General features: G+C 44.5%; 1 protein-coding gene across 4 annotated transcripts in view; it reads right to left on the bottom strand.

Moving 5' to 3' along the window:
* LOC138949430 (TP53-binding protein 1-like) overlaps positions 1-14,883 on the bottom strand; it is a 129,615-nt gene that overhangs the window by 94,402 nt on the left and 20,330 nt on the right. For all 4 annotated transcript variants that reach the window (XM_070321282.1, XM_070321274.1, XM_070321259.1 and 1 more), the window contains exons 7-15: positions 12,288-12,379; positions 9,372-9,430; positions 7,811-7,879; positions 7,014-7,127; positions 5,747-5,816; positions 5,190-5,270; positions 2,791-2,872; positions 1,209-1,300; positions 618-741 (exon numbers count right to left, since the gene is read on the bottom strand). In XM_070321282.1, the coding sequence (XP_070177383.1) occupies positions 618-741; positions 1,209-1,300; positions 2,791-2,872; positions 5,190-5,270; positions 5,747-5,816; positions 7,014-7,127; positions 7,811-7,879; positions 9,372-9,430; positions 12,288-12,379 (783 nt within the window). The remainder of the gene's footprint in view (positions 1-617; positions 742-1,208; positions 1,301-2,790; positions 2,873-5,189; positions 5,271-5,746; positions 5,817-7,013; positions 7,128-7,810; positions 7,880-9,371; positions 9,431-12,287; positions 12,380-14,883) is intronic.

Below are 14,883 nucleotides of genomic sequence, written 5' to 3' on the forward strand. Positions count from 1 at the left end.
TAGCTGCCTTTGTATTTCTGTTGAATGGCTGTCTTCTTTCTCACAACAATCCTTCTATTTATTAAGGAGATTCTATAGCGCATAACTAAAAGCACTATTTTACCACCACTGTGACCAGCTTCCTTGTCAGACTCGTCTGTCTCATGGGGACTCAGATTTTCCACGCGTCGCTAATTCATTGTAATGCGAACGGCAGTGTCTATCTTGTATGTGGCTGAACAGACCGGAAATGACCGGATATTGCCCAAACGATCTCGCGCAGGTGCAAACGCAAGCTCTGCGAGAGCAACAATACTGATCGGATTTACATCGAGATGAGATGCGAAAAATTGTACTTTTGGTTTCTTAAAAATCGTACTTCCATTGTGGAAAGTGTGGTGGCGTAGTTTGGGCTAACATTCGTAGTAAATTACGCCCAAATCGTAAGGGTAGGCAGGTCTGCACACACCATTACCACACACACACTCACACACACACATACACTAACACCACACACTCACACGTGTGCGCAAACAGACACACACACACACAACCACACACACAACCACCACACCACACACACACACCACAACCACACACACCACTCACACATATACACACCACACACACCAGCCTACCTGTCCTCAGACAGTATAACACGCCCTGCTCCAGCCTTGCCCTGGCGTGTTCGCTGAAAGACGTTCATGGTGGCGCCCCCTTCCTGGCTGGCTGGCTTGCCCTCCAGTTTGCTGACGTCTGGCCCTGGGGACAATGATACAAACACTCAATACAAACACTGTTGTCCTGTCAGCGACCTTACTTGGCTCACAGAGAGTATGTCATTACAACAGACATTAGACATAAGATTGTTATTTTAACCATGTGCAGTACACAAGGAATATTGCTTGATTTTAGTACATTCAACTACAACAAACTGCAAAGTGCTCACCAAATGTCTTACACACACACACACACACACACACACACACACTCCACATTATATCGTGTTTATGGCTGCGCAATTCTCTTTCTTATACAAAATCTGACAAAAACTTGCTAATTTTAGCTTACCGTTGCAAGCTGATATGTTGAACAAGATAGCCTGCTTATTCAAACTTAAAATTGACGTCTAGGCAGCCCTGCTTATCTGAACTTAAAGTTGGTAACAGATTGGATTTGTTACCAAAAGTAGGAGGCTTTGCTGTTGATTATCATCCCCCTTGACTTACGCTCCAGCTTGAAGGTTGTCTCTGAGGCGCTCTGTGACTGCGACTGTACCATCCCCACCGACATGGCAGCCCTGGTCCCTACTCCACCACCCCTGGAGAAAACATTACAAGCACACCATGAATATATCAACACCGACATGGCAGCCCTGGTCTCTACCCCGCCACCCCTGGAGTTAACATTACAAGCACACTATGAATATATCCCCACCGACATGGCAGCCCTGGTCTCTACCCCGCCACCCCTGGAGAAAACATTACAAGCACACTATGAATATATCCCCACCGACATGGCAGCCCTGGTCTCTACACCGCCACCCCTGGAGAAAACATTACAAGCACACCATGAATATATCCCCACCGACATGGCAGCCCTGGTCTCTACCCCGCCACCCCTGGAGAAAACATTACAAGCACACCATGAATATATCCCCACCGACATGGCAGCCCTGGTCTCTACCCCGCCACCCCTGGAGAAAACATTACAAGCACACCATGAATATATCCCCACCGACATGGCAGCCCTGGTCTCTACCCCGCCACCCCTGGAGAAAACATTACAAGCACACCATGAATATATCAACACCGACATGGCAGCCCTGGTCTCTACCCCGCCACCCCTGGAGAAAACATTACAAGCACACCATGAATATATCAACACCGACATGGCAGCCCTGGTCTCTACCCCGCCACCCCTGGAGAAAACATTACAAGCACACCATGAATATATCAACACCGACATGGCAGCCCTGGTCTCTACCCCGCCACCCCTGGAGAAAACATTACAAGCACACTATGAATATATCCCCACCGACATGGCAGCCCTGGTCTCTACCCCGCCACCCCTGGAGAACACATTACAAGCACACTATGACTAGGCACCATGAATCTGATCTCAGTCAAAATCTTTATCAAACTATTACCTATTCCTTCCAAAAATGTATTTTTTACAAGTAAAATGACTATTTCTAAGAATACTCACCTCAATTTAACTAATAGGAGTTACCTTACTTACGAGCTCAGTCTAGCACTCGTAAGTAAGGTAACTCCTATTAGTTAAATTGAGATGATGTATTCGAAAGAAATCTGTGTATTCAACTTGTGCTTGTTTGTTTGTGGGTGCGAATGCTTCCTACACCATGGCAATTACCAATGGTATTGATGCTACATCGCAATTTGTTATCTGGTGTGTTGCGAGGAAAACTTTCTGTTATGTCAAAGTGGCACAGCACAGGCGGTAGTCGAGGAAAACTTGGGGGAAAAGAAACCAAAGCTTTTAACGTTGATGCCTCTTGTTGCTTATTCAGGCAGCTGTCTGAGACTACAAAAGTGTGTGCACTCAATCATAGAAATGTTTTGTTCAAGTTTTAACTATAATTAATCAATCAAAGTGTTGTCATTTTACCAAAATATGCCATTTGACACATATCAACAGTCATTGTAAGCTCGACCCCTCGCGCGGGCTCGTAGAACAATGGCTGCCTCAATCCGTGCAAAACGTCATATTTTTGGTCAAAAATGCACATAGCGTATTATGTTTCAAAAATGTAGTCATGTAGTCTGAACATAGACATGACTAAGTTACCTTCCAGGGAAGCTGGCGCTGTCATCTCTGGAGGAAGAAAGACTCGACCCTGTCCCCTTGCTCTCTGGAGGCGACCTTACCGCTGAAACATCAAACATAAATCAACAAAAAGGCCGACAGTTCATGCCAAGCACAGGATTCTGACATTTCTGATACTGAAATTACTAACAATGAGCAAAGCTGCGGTTCATACCTACATTGTTAGTGCCGAGTTTGACTTATCAACACACCTACAAACACCACATACACACCCAAGCAACTTGCAATGGAAAAAAAATTGTGATAACTCTGTCAGGCTTTCATTGCTTGTGGAAGTTGCTTTCTCTTGTTTTCATAGGAACCTTGAGGCAAGCTACATGTGACATTTTAGGCTTGCCTCAGTGTTTCTTGTTTTCATAGGAACCTTGAGGCAAGCTACATGTGACATTTTAGGCTTGCCTCAGTGTTTCTTGTTTTCATAGGAACCTTGAGGCAAGCTACATGTGACATTTTAGGCTAGCCTCAGTGTTTCTTGTTTCCATAGGAACCTTGAGGCAAGCTACATGTGACATTTTAGGCTAGCCTCAGTGTCTCTTGTTTCCATAGGAACCTTGAGGCAAGCTACATGTGACATTTTAGGCTAGCCTCAGTGTTTCTTGTTTTCATAGGAACCTTGAGGCAAGCTACATGTGACATTTTAGGCTAGCCTCAGTGTCTCTTGTTTCCATAGGAACCTTGAGGCAAGCTACATGTGACATTTTAGGCTAGCCTCAGTGTCTCTTGTTTCCATAGGAACCTTGAGGCAAGCTACATGTGACATTTTAGGCTAGCCTCAGTGTTTCTTGTTTTCATAGGAACCTTGAGGCAAGCTACATGTGACATTTTAGGCTTGCCTCAGTGTTTCTTGTTTTCATAGGAACCTTGAGGCAAGCTACATGTGACATTTTAGGCTAGCCTCAGTGTTTCTTGTTTCCATAGGAACCTTGAGGCAAGCTACATGTGACATTTTAGGCTAGCCTCAGTGTTTCTCGTTTTCATAGGAACCTTGAGGCAAGCTACATGTGACATTTTAGGCTTGCCTCAGTGTTTCTTGTTTTCATAGGAACCTTGAGGCAAGCTACATGTGACATTTTAGGCTTGCCTCAGTGTTTCTTGTTTTCATAGGAACCTTGAGGCAAGCTACATGTGACATTTTAGGCTAGCCTCAGTGTTTCTTGTTTTCATAGGAACCATGAGGCAAGCTACATGTGACATTTTAGGCTTGCCTCAGTGTTTCTTGTTTTCATAGGAACCTTGAGGCAAGCTACATGTGACATTTTAGGCTAGCCTCAGTGTTTCTTGTTTCCATAGGAACCTTGAGGCAAGCTACATGTGACATTTTAGGCTAGCCTCAGTGTCTCTTGTTTTCATAGGAACCTTGAGGCAAGCTACATGTGACATTTTAGGCTAGCCTCAGTGTTTCTTGTTTCCATAGGAACCTTGAGGCAAGCTACATGTGACATTTTAGGCTAGCCTCAGTGTTTCTTGTTTTCATAGGAACCTTGAGGCAAGCTACATGTGACATTTTAGGCTTGCCTCAGTGTTTCTTGTTTTCATAGGAACCTTGAGGCAAGCTACATGTGACATTTTAGGCTAGCCTCAGTGTTTCTTGTTTTCATAGGAACCTTGAGGCAAGCTACATGTGACATTTTAGGCTTGCCTCAGTGTTTCTTGTTTTCATAGGAACCTTGAGGCAAGCTACATGTGACATTTTAGGCTTGCCTCAGTGTTTCTTGTTTTCATAGGAACCTTGAGGCAAGCTACATGTGACATTTTAGGCTTGCCTCGGTGTTTCTGTAAATATAAAGAAAGGCAACTCTCCAACAAACCATAAAAACTTTCATTTATTTCTGAACATCGTCTATTAAAATAAAATGAAGAAAACAAGAAATTCCTCCGAGGTAGGAAAAACACACCCGTCCTTACCATTCTCACTGCCACCAACTGAGAAGGTTATTTCCCTTTGACCATTAATATGTCCCTCTATAAGTCCTTGTAGAATCTTAATCCACCAATAACTCCCTAACCGTGTGTTTGACTGGTCTCAATTTTTGTAAGGACCGTCTCAGGAATGTATAGAACCTGTTCACCAAGTTTGGTGACGATCGGTCCGTTCATTCTTGAGATCTATATGCGAACACAAACACACAAACAAACAAACAAACACATCGACCGAATCCTATACACACCCCTATACCGGGGGTGTAAAAAATGTTGTGTTAAACAAGCTGAGATTATGTCTGCACAACTGTCAAGCTTCAGTCATGGAAGACTACAAAAACCATTTTGGGTCAGAAATAAGCAGACACACAGAGAACGCTGACAGAGCACCCGTTACGGCGCTCTGCAGACGGCAAGAAAGGACGAGAGAAGGCACTGACCTGACAGCTGCTGTGAGGATGCCTGTGATTGGCTGAGAAACAGAAGCAGGTTCTGCGACTCCCCAAACTCACTCCCCACACCTATCACAACACAACAACAATACAAAACTGGCAAGGTCATAGTACATTTCTTGTTGGTTTGCACAGCTGGCTCAACACAGGGCTCATGGGATAGTGAGTCATCAAGTAACATTGCTTGGTGATGTATGAAACAACAATATACACACGGTTCACCAAAAACAACAGCAATTTCTTGTTGAAATATGTATATATATGAAAAACATTTTCAGTGCATCAATCTTCCTTTCTACATGACTGACTGTTGTATACATGCATACAAAACGATACATGATGTTTGTGCATGCGTACATGCAACTGGTTTTTTTGCTACAGAATGTAAGTGAATTGGGATTGCCAAGGAGCCGAGTTAGCTAACACATGATCACAGGCACATTCAATAAAGCAAACACAGAACGACAGACCTACAGACAGATGACAGACAGAAAGACAGACAGACAGACAGACAGACAGACCAACAGACCGACAGACAGAGTTACCTGCAATCCCCTGTGACTGCTGTGCATCACCGGAAGGTCCTTTCTGCACAGCTGGCTGCCCGGTCTGCACCTAACAAAGCCCACAAAGACCTCACATAAATAAACACACAAATATCTTCACAAATGCTGTCCACACTTGCTTACAGTCATATTCATTCCTGCCCAAGCTAAAGGATAGAGCGAGTTACTTGATCAATCTACTGCTTTCCAGCTCACAGGCCGATAGCGATGAACTTGTTACAAAACTGACCTATGGAAACGCCTCATCTGCTACTTCGAAGACAAGCCTTCAGTAAACTTAAAATGTAGATGCATTCCCACAGATACAGTTCAGCAAAGTTTACTCAGGATAAAGTGATAAACAATATTCATTGACACAATATCTATGTCCTGAAAATGGAAATCATGAAAAGATAATTGCACCTCATAAAACACACAGACAGACATTTGTTCCTAAAGCAGGCAAGGAGGCCAGCTAGCTCAGGTAGCTCAGGTAGCTCAGGTGGTAGGTCCAGACTTGTGATACTCAGGTCAAGTGTGAAGTCCAGATTTGTTTTACTCAGGTCAAGTGTGAAGTCCAGACTTGTGATACTCAGGTCAAGTGTGGAGTCCAGACTTGTGATACTCAGGTCTAGTGTGGAGTCCAGACTTGTGATCCTCAGGTCAAGTGTGGTGTCCAGACTTGTGATACTCAGGTCAAGTGTGGAGTCCAGACTTGTGATCCTCAGGTCAAGTGTGGTGTCCAGACTTGTGATCTTCAGGTCAAGTGTGAAGTCCAGACTTGTGATCCTCAGGTCAAGTGTGGAGTCCAGACTTGTGATCCTCAGGTCAAGTGTGGAGTCCAGACTTGTGATCCTCAGGTCAAGTGTGGAGTCCAGACTTGTGATCCTCAGGTCAAGTGTGGAGTCCAGACTTGTGATCCTCAGGTCAAGTGTGGTGTCCAGACTTGTGATACTCAGGTCAAGTGTGGAGTCCAGACTTGTGCTACTCAGGTCTAGTGTGGAGTCCAGACTTGTGATCCTCAGGTCAAGTGTGGAGTCCAGGCTGGGAGGGACACAGGTCAACATGTGCAGACTCAGAGGCGGTATCCGTGCCTAACCCCAATGTCACCACTCAGGCAGGTTAAAGTCCTGAATCTTTGTGCCACAAGTGCAGATGGCCGACTTCACCTAAACACGCACAGACTGATTTTGATGCTCGCCTCCCACTGGGAGGGAACAACGGATTCACAAAGTAAAGAAAACGAAAAGAGAAAGGAGAGTCTGACCTGCGGCGATGCACTGGACGAGGCGGTCAGATGCAGTTGCAAGGACTGACTCTGCTGCCACTCAGGTAAATCGACCGCCATTGTGGGTCCACCCAGCCCCGACTGCCCGGTCTCCTTGGTAACAACACAACACGGGTCACTACACGCATGTAGGCACTGAATGCATCATGTATCAACTCAACACTGGATGTCGATATCAAAACTTTATCAAGGAAGGATAACAGCATTAGGTCCACATGGTCCTTTCTTACTGCTAGTTCCTACTTCAATACACACATGAAACGACAAACAAGAATGAAGAATAAAACACACACACACACTCACACACACTTGAATACAAACAAACAAACAAACAAACAAAAAACATCATCAAACATGTTCCTTCTTTGAGCCGAGTGATGTCAGCCTAAAACTCATATTTAGGCCAAGACTACAAAACATTGCATGTTTGTGTGCGTTCAGTCATTGAAAAATAAAAGGAATTGTATGACGCCACACCACACCTTTCCGAGGTTCTACTCAATGTTAAGAATACGTAATGAACTAATTTGTAATGATGCTACCATCAGCGATCTTATATATATCTATGTTTCTTGCCATCCCAACCCAACGCAATGGAACCTATCTTTGAAGACCACTGAAAATCTGAGAAAATCAGGTCTTAAAAAGGACAGTCTTAAAATGGAGGTAAATTTACAGATGTTATGAACAGAAAATGTGAAAAATGAAGGACTTGAAAAGGATGAAGTCTTAAACTGGGGTGCCTTAAAGGGGGTTTCCATTGCACAAACACTCACCATGGCCGATGACTGTTTCTGACAACTGTTCTCTGTCTCTGCAGCAAGACTGGCCACGGCTTCCAGGATCTGTAACAGTAACTACTTGTCACACCATCACAATTCTACCCTCATTCTCTTCACACTACTCACGTGTAAAAAAAACACATGTTAAAAGACTAAAGTTCATTTGTTTGAGAAATATGGCAAATTCAGGCCTAAAAACACCTGAAAGCAAAACATTATAAACTACAGTAAACCCTGCATCTAGCGGACCCTTATTTCGGCGGACACCTTTGCATAACGGACAATTCAAGTGAGGACGGATGTATTTTACTCTCAAAAACACCTTAAAAGAGCGAACACCTCAATGGCGCGGACGCGGACACCCTTTTTTGGTCCCGATTGGGTTCGTTACTTGTCAACAACAGACAAACCCTTGAAGCAGACAGCTTTTAGCAGACGCTGGTCCGCCATCTTGGTTCTGCAAATACAATCTCGCTGGCGATGTGAACGCGCGAGAAGCTAATTTTGTAAGCCAATGACAGCACTTGAAAGAAGTTGATTTTTGTATGGTGCACGCTCATTGGTCGATGCCGTGAACTCACAGACATTTCGGGTTTCTACTTTCTGTACTGTGATGCATCTTCGTCTCATCCTTCGTCTTCGTCTCATCATGCCAAAACGAAAATGTTTGACTTTAGAAGAGAGAGTCGATGTCATAAAGACCGTTCGAAAAGTTGCTGATGAGCTGAATTGCGGAAAAACTCAAATTTCCAACATAAAAGCTGATCGAACACCAATTCTCAGTCAGTGGGACTCCGGTGCCAGATCGACGGCAAAATGTGTTAAGAGAAGAAAAACAACCTATGATGAGTTGAACGAAGAACTCTTCGAGTGGTTTTCAACAGCTCGATCAAAGAATCTTCCAGTGAATCATGAATGGCCCATTGCTTCAGATAAGAAACTCTCTCTCTCTCTCTGTCTCTCTCTGTCTCTCTCTCTGTCTCTCTCTCTGTCTCTCTGTCTCTCTCTCTCTCTCTCTCTCTCTCTCTCTCTCTCTCTCTCTCTCTCTCTCTCTCTCTCTCTTCACTCTCTCTCTCTCTCTCTCTTTCTCTCTCTCTCTCTCTCTCTCTCTCTCTCTCTCTCTCTCTCTCTCTCTCTCTCTCTCTCTCTCTCTCTCTCTCTCTCTCTCTCTCTCTCTCTCTCTCTCTCTCTCTCTCCTTTTCTTTGAACAAAAAACCAAAAAAACTTGAGGGCTTCAAAACTTTGAGTTTTAATAATCACTGAGGCAAAAAAGAATCAGTGACTGTTGGTTTTTTTTCCCCAAAAAAATGTTGGCACATTCATATTCATAAGAAAGGACACCTTGCTACAAAGGACAGTGGCAAGGCTCCCCAAGAGCGTCCTTTGCTCGCAGGTTTTACTGTACAACAACGAAAAACTTTGCAAAATTCTCTTGAAAAAAATCTTGAACAGTAGCAGCTTTTAAGACAGCCTCTTGCCAAATTTCCTTGTATTGATGAGGACAATAAAACTTCTTGTATCTTGTATCTTGTATCTTGTATCTTGTGTTGCTTACCTGTGCTGGCTGAGAGCTGAGTGTTTCTGCTTCACTAGGGTTGTACTCCTTCTCTCCACCTGAAACGGGGCGTCATTCTTTCAGTTCACAACACCACATAATATAATACAGTGGAACCTCCCTTTAAGACCTAAAAAAAATAAAAATGAACAAACTGTCTCTCAAACAAACAAAAATCCAAAAATCTGTCAAAATCAGGTCTTAAAAAGGAGGAGTCTTAAAACGGGGGTAAATTTAAAGAGGTTATGAACAGAAAGTCTTAGAAACCATGGTCTCTAAACAGAGGTGGTCTCTAAACAGAGGTGGTCTCTAAACAGAGGTGGTCTCTAAACAGAGGTGGTCTCTAAACAGGTGGTCTCTAAACAGAGGTGGTCTTTAAACAGAGGTGGTCTCTAAACAGGTGGTCTCTAAACAGAGGTGGTCTTTAAACAGAGGTGGTCTCTAAACAGAGGTGGTCTTAAAACAGAGGTGGTCTCTAAACAGAGGTGGTCTCTAAACAGAGGTGGTCTTTAAACAGAGGTGGTCTCTAAACAGAGGTGGTCTTTAAACAGAGGTGGTCTCTAAACAGAGGTGGTCTTAAAATGGGGGGTCCACTGTACCAGTCATCATTTCTGGCGTAAACCCTCAAAAATCATTTGACACTCTTTCAAATTCTGTTGATTGGAAGAAAGATCTATCCTGCATCATACTCTTGTGTAGTTATTTTGTGTAGTGTTCATACCAGGAAGAACTTTCTGATCGAGTCTCAAGTGTCTGTGCTTCCACTATCCGGATTACTTCCCTTTGGATATCAGGCCTTTCACAGCACCGGCTTCTACCGTTGCAGTGTCCCAAATAGAGTCAATGATGAAAATGAACACCCCAATCAAACACCAACAGATATGGTTGATGGTAAGAGGCAAGAAAGAATATGAGGCTGGTTATGAGTGTGTGTGTGGGGGGGGGGGGGGGAGGTGGCAGTTGGGTTTGAATATTTATCAGCCTTTATTAAGCACAACCGCTTCAGCTGTGTATGTGTCTCAAATGCATTTACAAACAGGGACAATATGAAGAAAACAGTCAAATTCCCTGTAACCTAGAGTTCAAGCAAATGGAAGGAGGTTTATAAATAGTTATCAGCCTTTTCTAAGTACAACTACATCAACTGTGTCAATGTCTCAAATACATTTACACACACACACACAGGTTTGTTCATATTGTCCCTGTGCGTGTCAGTGTGTTAGGGTGTGCGTGTGTGCTAGCATGTGTGGGTGCGTATCAGTGTGTGTGTGTGTCAGTGTGGGTGCGTATCAGTGTGTGTGTCAGTGTGGGTGCGTATCAGTGTGTGTGTGTGTGTGTCAGTGTGGGTGCGTATCAGTGTGTGTGTGTGTGTGTGTCAGTGTGGATGCGTATCAGTGTGTGTGTGTGTCAGTGTGGGTGCGTATCAGTGTGTGTGTGTGTCAGTGTGGGTGCATATCAGTGTGTGTGTGTGTGTCAGTGTGGGTGCGTATCAGTGTGTGTGTGTGTGTCAGTGTGGGTGCATATCAGTGTGTGTGTGTGTGTCAGTGTGGGTGCATATCAGTGTGTGTGTGTGTCAGTGTGGGTGTGTATCAGTGTGTGTGTGTGTGTGTGTCAGTGTGGGTGCATATCAGTGTGTGTGTGTGTCAGTGTGGGTGCGTATCAGTGTGTGTGTGTGTGTGTCAGTGTGGGTGCGTATCAGTGTGTGTGTGTGTCAGTGTGGGTGCGTATCAGTGTGTGTGTCAGTGTGGGTGCGTATCAGTGTGTGTGTGTGTCAGTGTGGGTGCGTATCAGTGTGTGTGTGTTAGTGTGGGTGCGTATCAGTGTGTGTGTGTGTGTGTGTGTGTCAGTGTGTGTGCATATCAGTGTGTGTGTGTGTCAGTGTGGGTACGTATCAGTGTGTGTGTGTGTGTCAGTGTGGGTGCGTATCAGTGTGTGTGTGTGTCAGTGTGGGTGCGTATCAGTGTGTGTGTGTGTGTGTCAGTGTGGGTATGTATCAGTGTGTGTGTGTGTGTGTCAGTGTGGGTGCGTATCAGTGTGTGTGTGTGTGTCAGTGTGGGTGCGTATCAGTGTGTGTGTGTGTCAGTGTGGGTGCATATCAGTGTGTGTGTGTGTCAGTGTGGGTACGTATCAGTGTGTGTGTGTGTGTCAGTGTGGGTGCGTATCAGTGTGTGTGTGTGTCAGTGTGGGTGCGTATCAGTGTGTGTGTGTGTCAGTGTGGGTACGTATCAGTGTGTGTGTGTGTCAGTGTGGGTGCGTATCAGTGTGTGTGTGTGTGTGTCAGTGTGGGTGCGTATCAGTGTGTGTGTGTGTGTGTGTGTCAGTGTGGGTGCATATCAGTGTGTGTGTGTGTCAGTGTGGGTACGTATCAGTGTGTGTGTGTGTGTGTCAGTGTGGGTGTGTATCAGTGTGTGTGTGTGTGTCAGTGTGGGTGTGTATCAGTGTGTGTGTGTGTCAGTGTGAGTGCGTATCTGTGTGTGTGTCAGTGTGGGTGTATGTCAGTGTGGGTGCGTATCAGTGTGTGTGTGTGTGTGTCAGTGTGGGTGCGTATCAGTCTGTGTGTGTCAGTGTGGGTGCATATCAGTGTGGGTGCATATCAGTGTGTGTGTGTCAGTGTGTGTGCGTATCAGTGTGTGTGTGTGTGTGTCAGTGTGGGTGCATATCAGTGTGTGTGTGTGTGAGTGTGGGTGCATATCAGTGTGTGTGTGTGTCAGTGTGGGTGCGTATCAGTGTGTGTGTGTGTGTCAGTGTGGGTGCGTATCAGTGTGTGTGTGTGTGTGTCAGTGTGGGTGCATATCAGTGTGTGTGTGTGTCAGTGTGGGTGCGTATCAGTGTGTGTGTGTGTGTGTCAGTGTGGGTGCGTATCAGTGTGTGCGTCAGTGTGCATGTGCATGCAAGCATGTGTGGAACAATGTTTACCTTCAGCGACATCCTGCAGCGTTGGGGTGCTTGGAATGATGAAGGGCATGCTTCCGTAGGCCTCAGGTGTGGGACAGATCTCCTGGTCACCCCTGTAACAGCCAGCACAGCATGAGGGGTAGACAAACAGCAACATTACCTCAACACAGCCAGCACAGCATGAGGGTTACACACACCAGCAACACAACATTACCTCAACACAGCCAGCACAGCATGAGGAGTACACACACCAGCAACACAACATTACCTCAACACAGCCAGCACAGCATGAGGGTTACACACACCAGCGACACAACATTACCTCAACACAGCCAGCACAGCATGAGGGGTACACTCACAGCAACATTACCTCAACACAGCCAGCACAGCATGAGGGGTACGCACACCAGCAACACAACATTACCTCAACACAGCCAGCACAGCATGAGGGGTACACTCACAGCAACATTACCTCAACACAGCCAGCACAGCATGAGGACTACACACACCAGCAACACAACATTACCTCAACACAGCCAGCACAGCATGAGGGTTACACACACCAGCAACACAACATTACCTCAACACAGCCAGCACAGCATGAGGGGTACACTCACAGCAACATTAGGGAGATTAAGTGTACAGTGTCAGTGGTAGTGCTAGTGGTTAACTTAAGGAAAATCTATGTATCATTACGCGTTCCGCTTACGGTAACGAAACCGACAACGACGTCTCGGCGAGTGCGTTTAGTTTCTCTTTCGTTAACGTAATGGTAGGGAAGACAACTGATGCATAATTCTAAAGAGTACCGTCCCATGTCTTGACTCTTCATTTGGAAAAAGAAGAAAAGTCTTACCCGTAGCAGACGACGCAGCAGAGACGACACAAAGAAAACCAACAACCACAGAACCGGTAAGTGCAATGTTGTTTGTATTGATACATCGTAATGTTTCTTATATATATATAGGCCAAGATAATACGGGATGCAGCCCTGGGCAATCTGCAAAAGGCCCAGCCTTCCCATACCTGTCAACCTGTACGGTTTTCCCGTGTTGTGTACGGGATTTATCAAAATGTAGGTGTGTACGGCTTACACAGCCTAGCAGTACGGGCAAACCAAATTGTACCGGTAATTCATGTCAATGCTGTGAACCTTTCAAGATGCAAGTGACGATTAACACACACACACACATATCAGGCATATCAACTGAATCAAAGAGACACAGACAGGAGTAAGTGTAGTGCACGTTGTAGTGATCCACTGCTTGAATATGTGGGTCAGTGAATCCTTTAAAATAGCCCACTTCCATGGCTTCAGTGACCTTCCCGGTGTCAGATATCTGCATGATCGCTGACAAGTTTTATTTTGAGTTAGATACATGGAGTCCTTTTGAAAATTAGAATGTGGAACAAACTTACTAGTCACTTGTTTCTCTTTTAATTCAATCTATGATTCAACCATCATTTGAGAATTTAACTCCAGAAATGATGAATTGAAAAGCAGTATGAGAGATTATGCAAATGATTACTAAAAATAGACCTGCAGACAGTGCCCATGCTATTTTCCAAATCTCCTTCCTTTTCACCAGAGTGAGCCGTTTTGAAATTAAGTTACCAATTGGAACTTACTGAAAACTGTTTTCTTATTTAAATTGAAGTTTTGAGTCAATAATTATTGATAATTTACATCAGGACAAAGGGGGCAACTGTGTTATTTTTGGTTTTGTCAGAAATTTTTCAAACATGGTTATTTTCCATCCTGTAGATGAAACTTGTTTAAAATCAAGTTCATCCATTAGAGCGATTCTGGGGGGTAAACAGGCCTGAAGCTGGTTTTTGTATTTTCAAAAAAAAAAGTTGGTGTGTAAGGGATTGTTACCTTGAATACAGTTTCTAGTCATATAAATACAGGTTGGCCTTGGAGGGGGTTGACAGGTCTGCCTTCCGGCAGTGGTGAAGGCAAGTCTCTCATTGACATAGTCTCTGCATATCCAGGCCAAAACTAAAGATAGTTGCAGCAGAGTTCCCACAACAAACAAGCATAAATGAAACATAGAATTAATGGTTGGACATATTTGTACTCCCAACTGTATTCAATAACCTTTTTTTTTTTTTTAGGTTTCCTGGTCAGCCCAGGCCCCAGTCCACTACTAAATTTGTTAGCTTTGACATTCATACGTGTGGCCCCTTCAGCTGAATTGATTATCACAATTGTTATGCATGTGACATTATTTATTTTAAATTGCAGATGAAGTACCGACGATAAGGCGAAAGAGAAGAGGAGGGGTGCTAGAAGAGTACCAAGCCTTTCGGCGACAAGCGGACGAGGACAGAGAAAGAAGAAGGAGCGAGAGGGAGGAGAGAGAGTTCAGGAGGAGGGAAGCCGAAGCGGAGAGAGAGTTGAGGAGGGAGTAGCTGGATCTCCGCAGGCAAGAACTCGCGTTGCAGGCAAAGCGAGATGCCGCTTTTTTTTTTAGTTACTTTTACAAAAAAAATGATTACCAGAAATCTTTCTTTGGGTGGGTGGGGGGTGGTCGTGATCAGTTTTATTTCAGAAAATAAATTTTCAGCGTTTTTTTCTTTAGTATAATTTTTAATTCTGTAGGGGTGGAATGTG

This window comes from Littorina saxatilis, linkage group LG1 (assembly GCF_037325665.1).
Source record: "Littorina saxatilis isolate snail1 linkage group LG1, US_GU_Lsax_2.0, whole genome shotgun sequence".
Lineage (NCBI taxonomy): Eukaryota > Metazoa > Mollusca > Gastropoda > Littorinimorpha > Littorinidae > Littorina > Littorina saxatilis.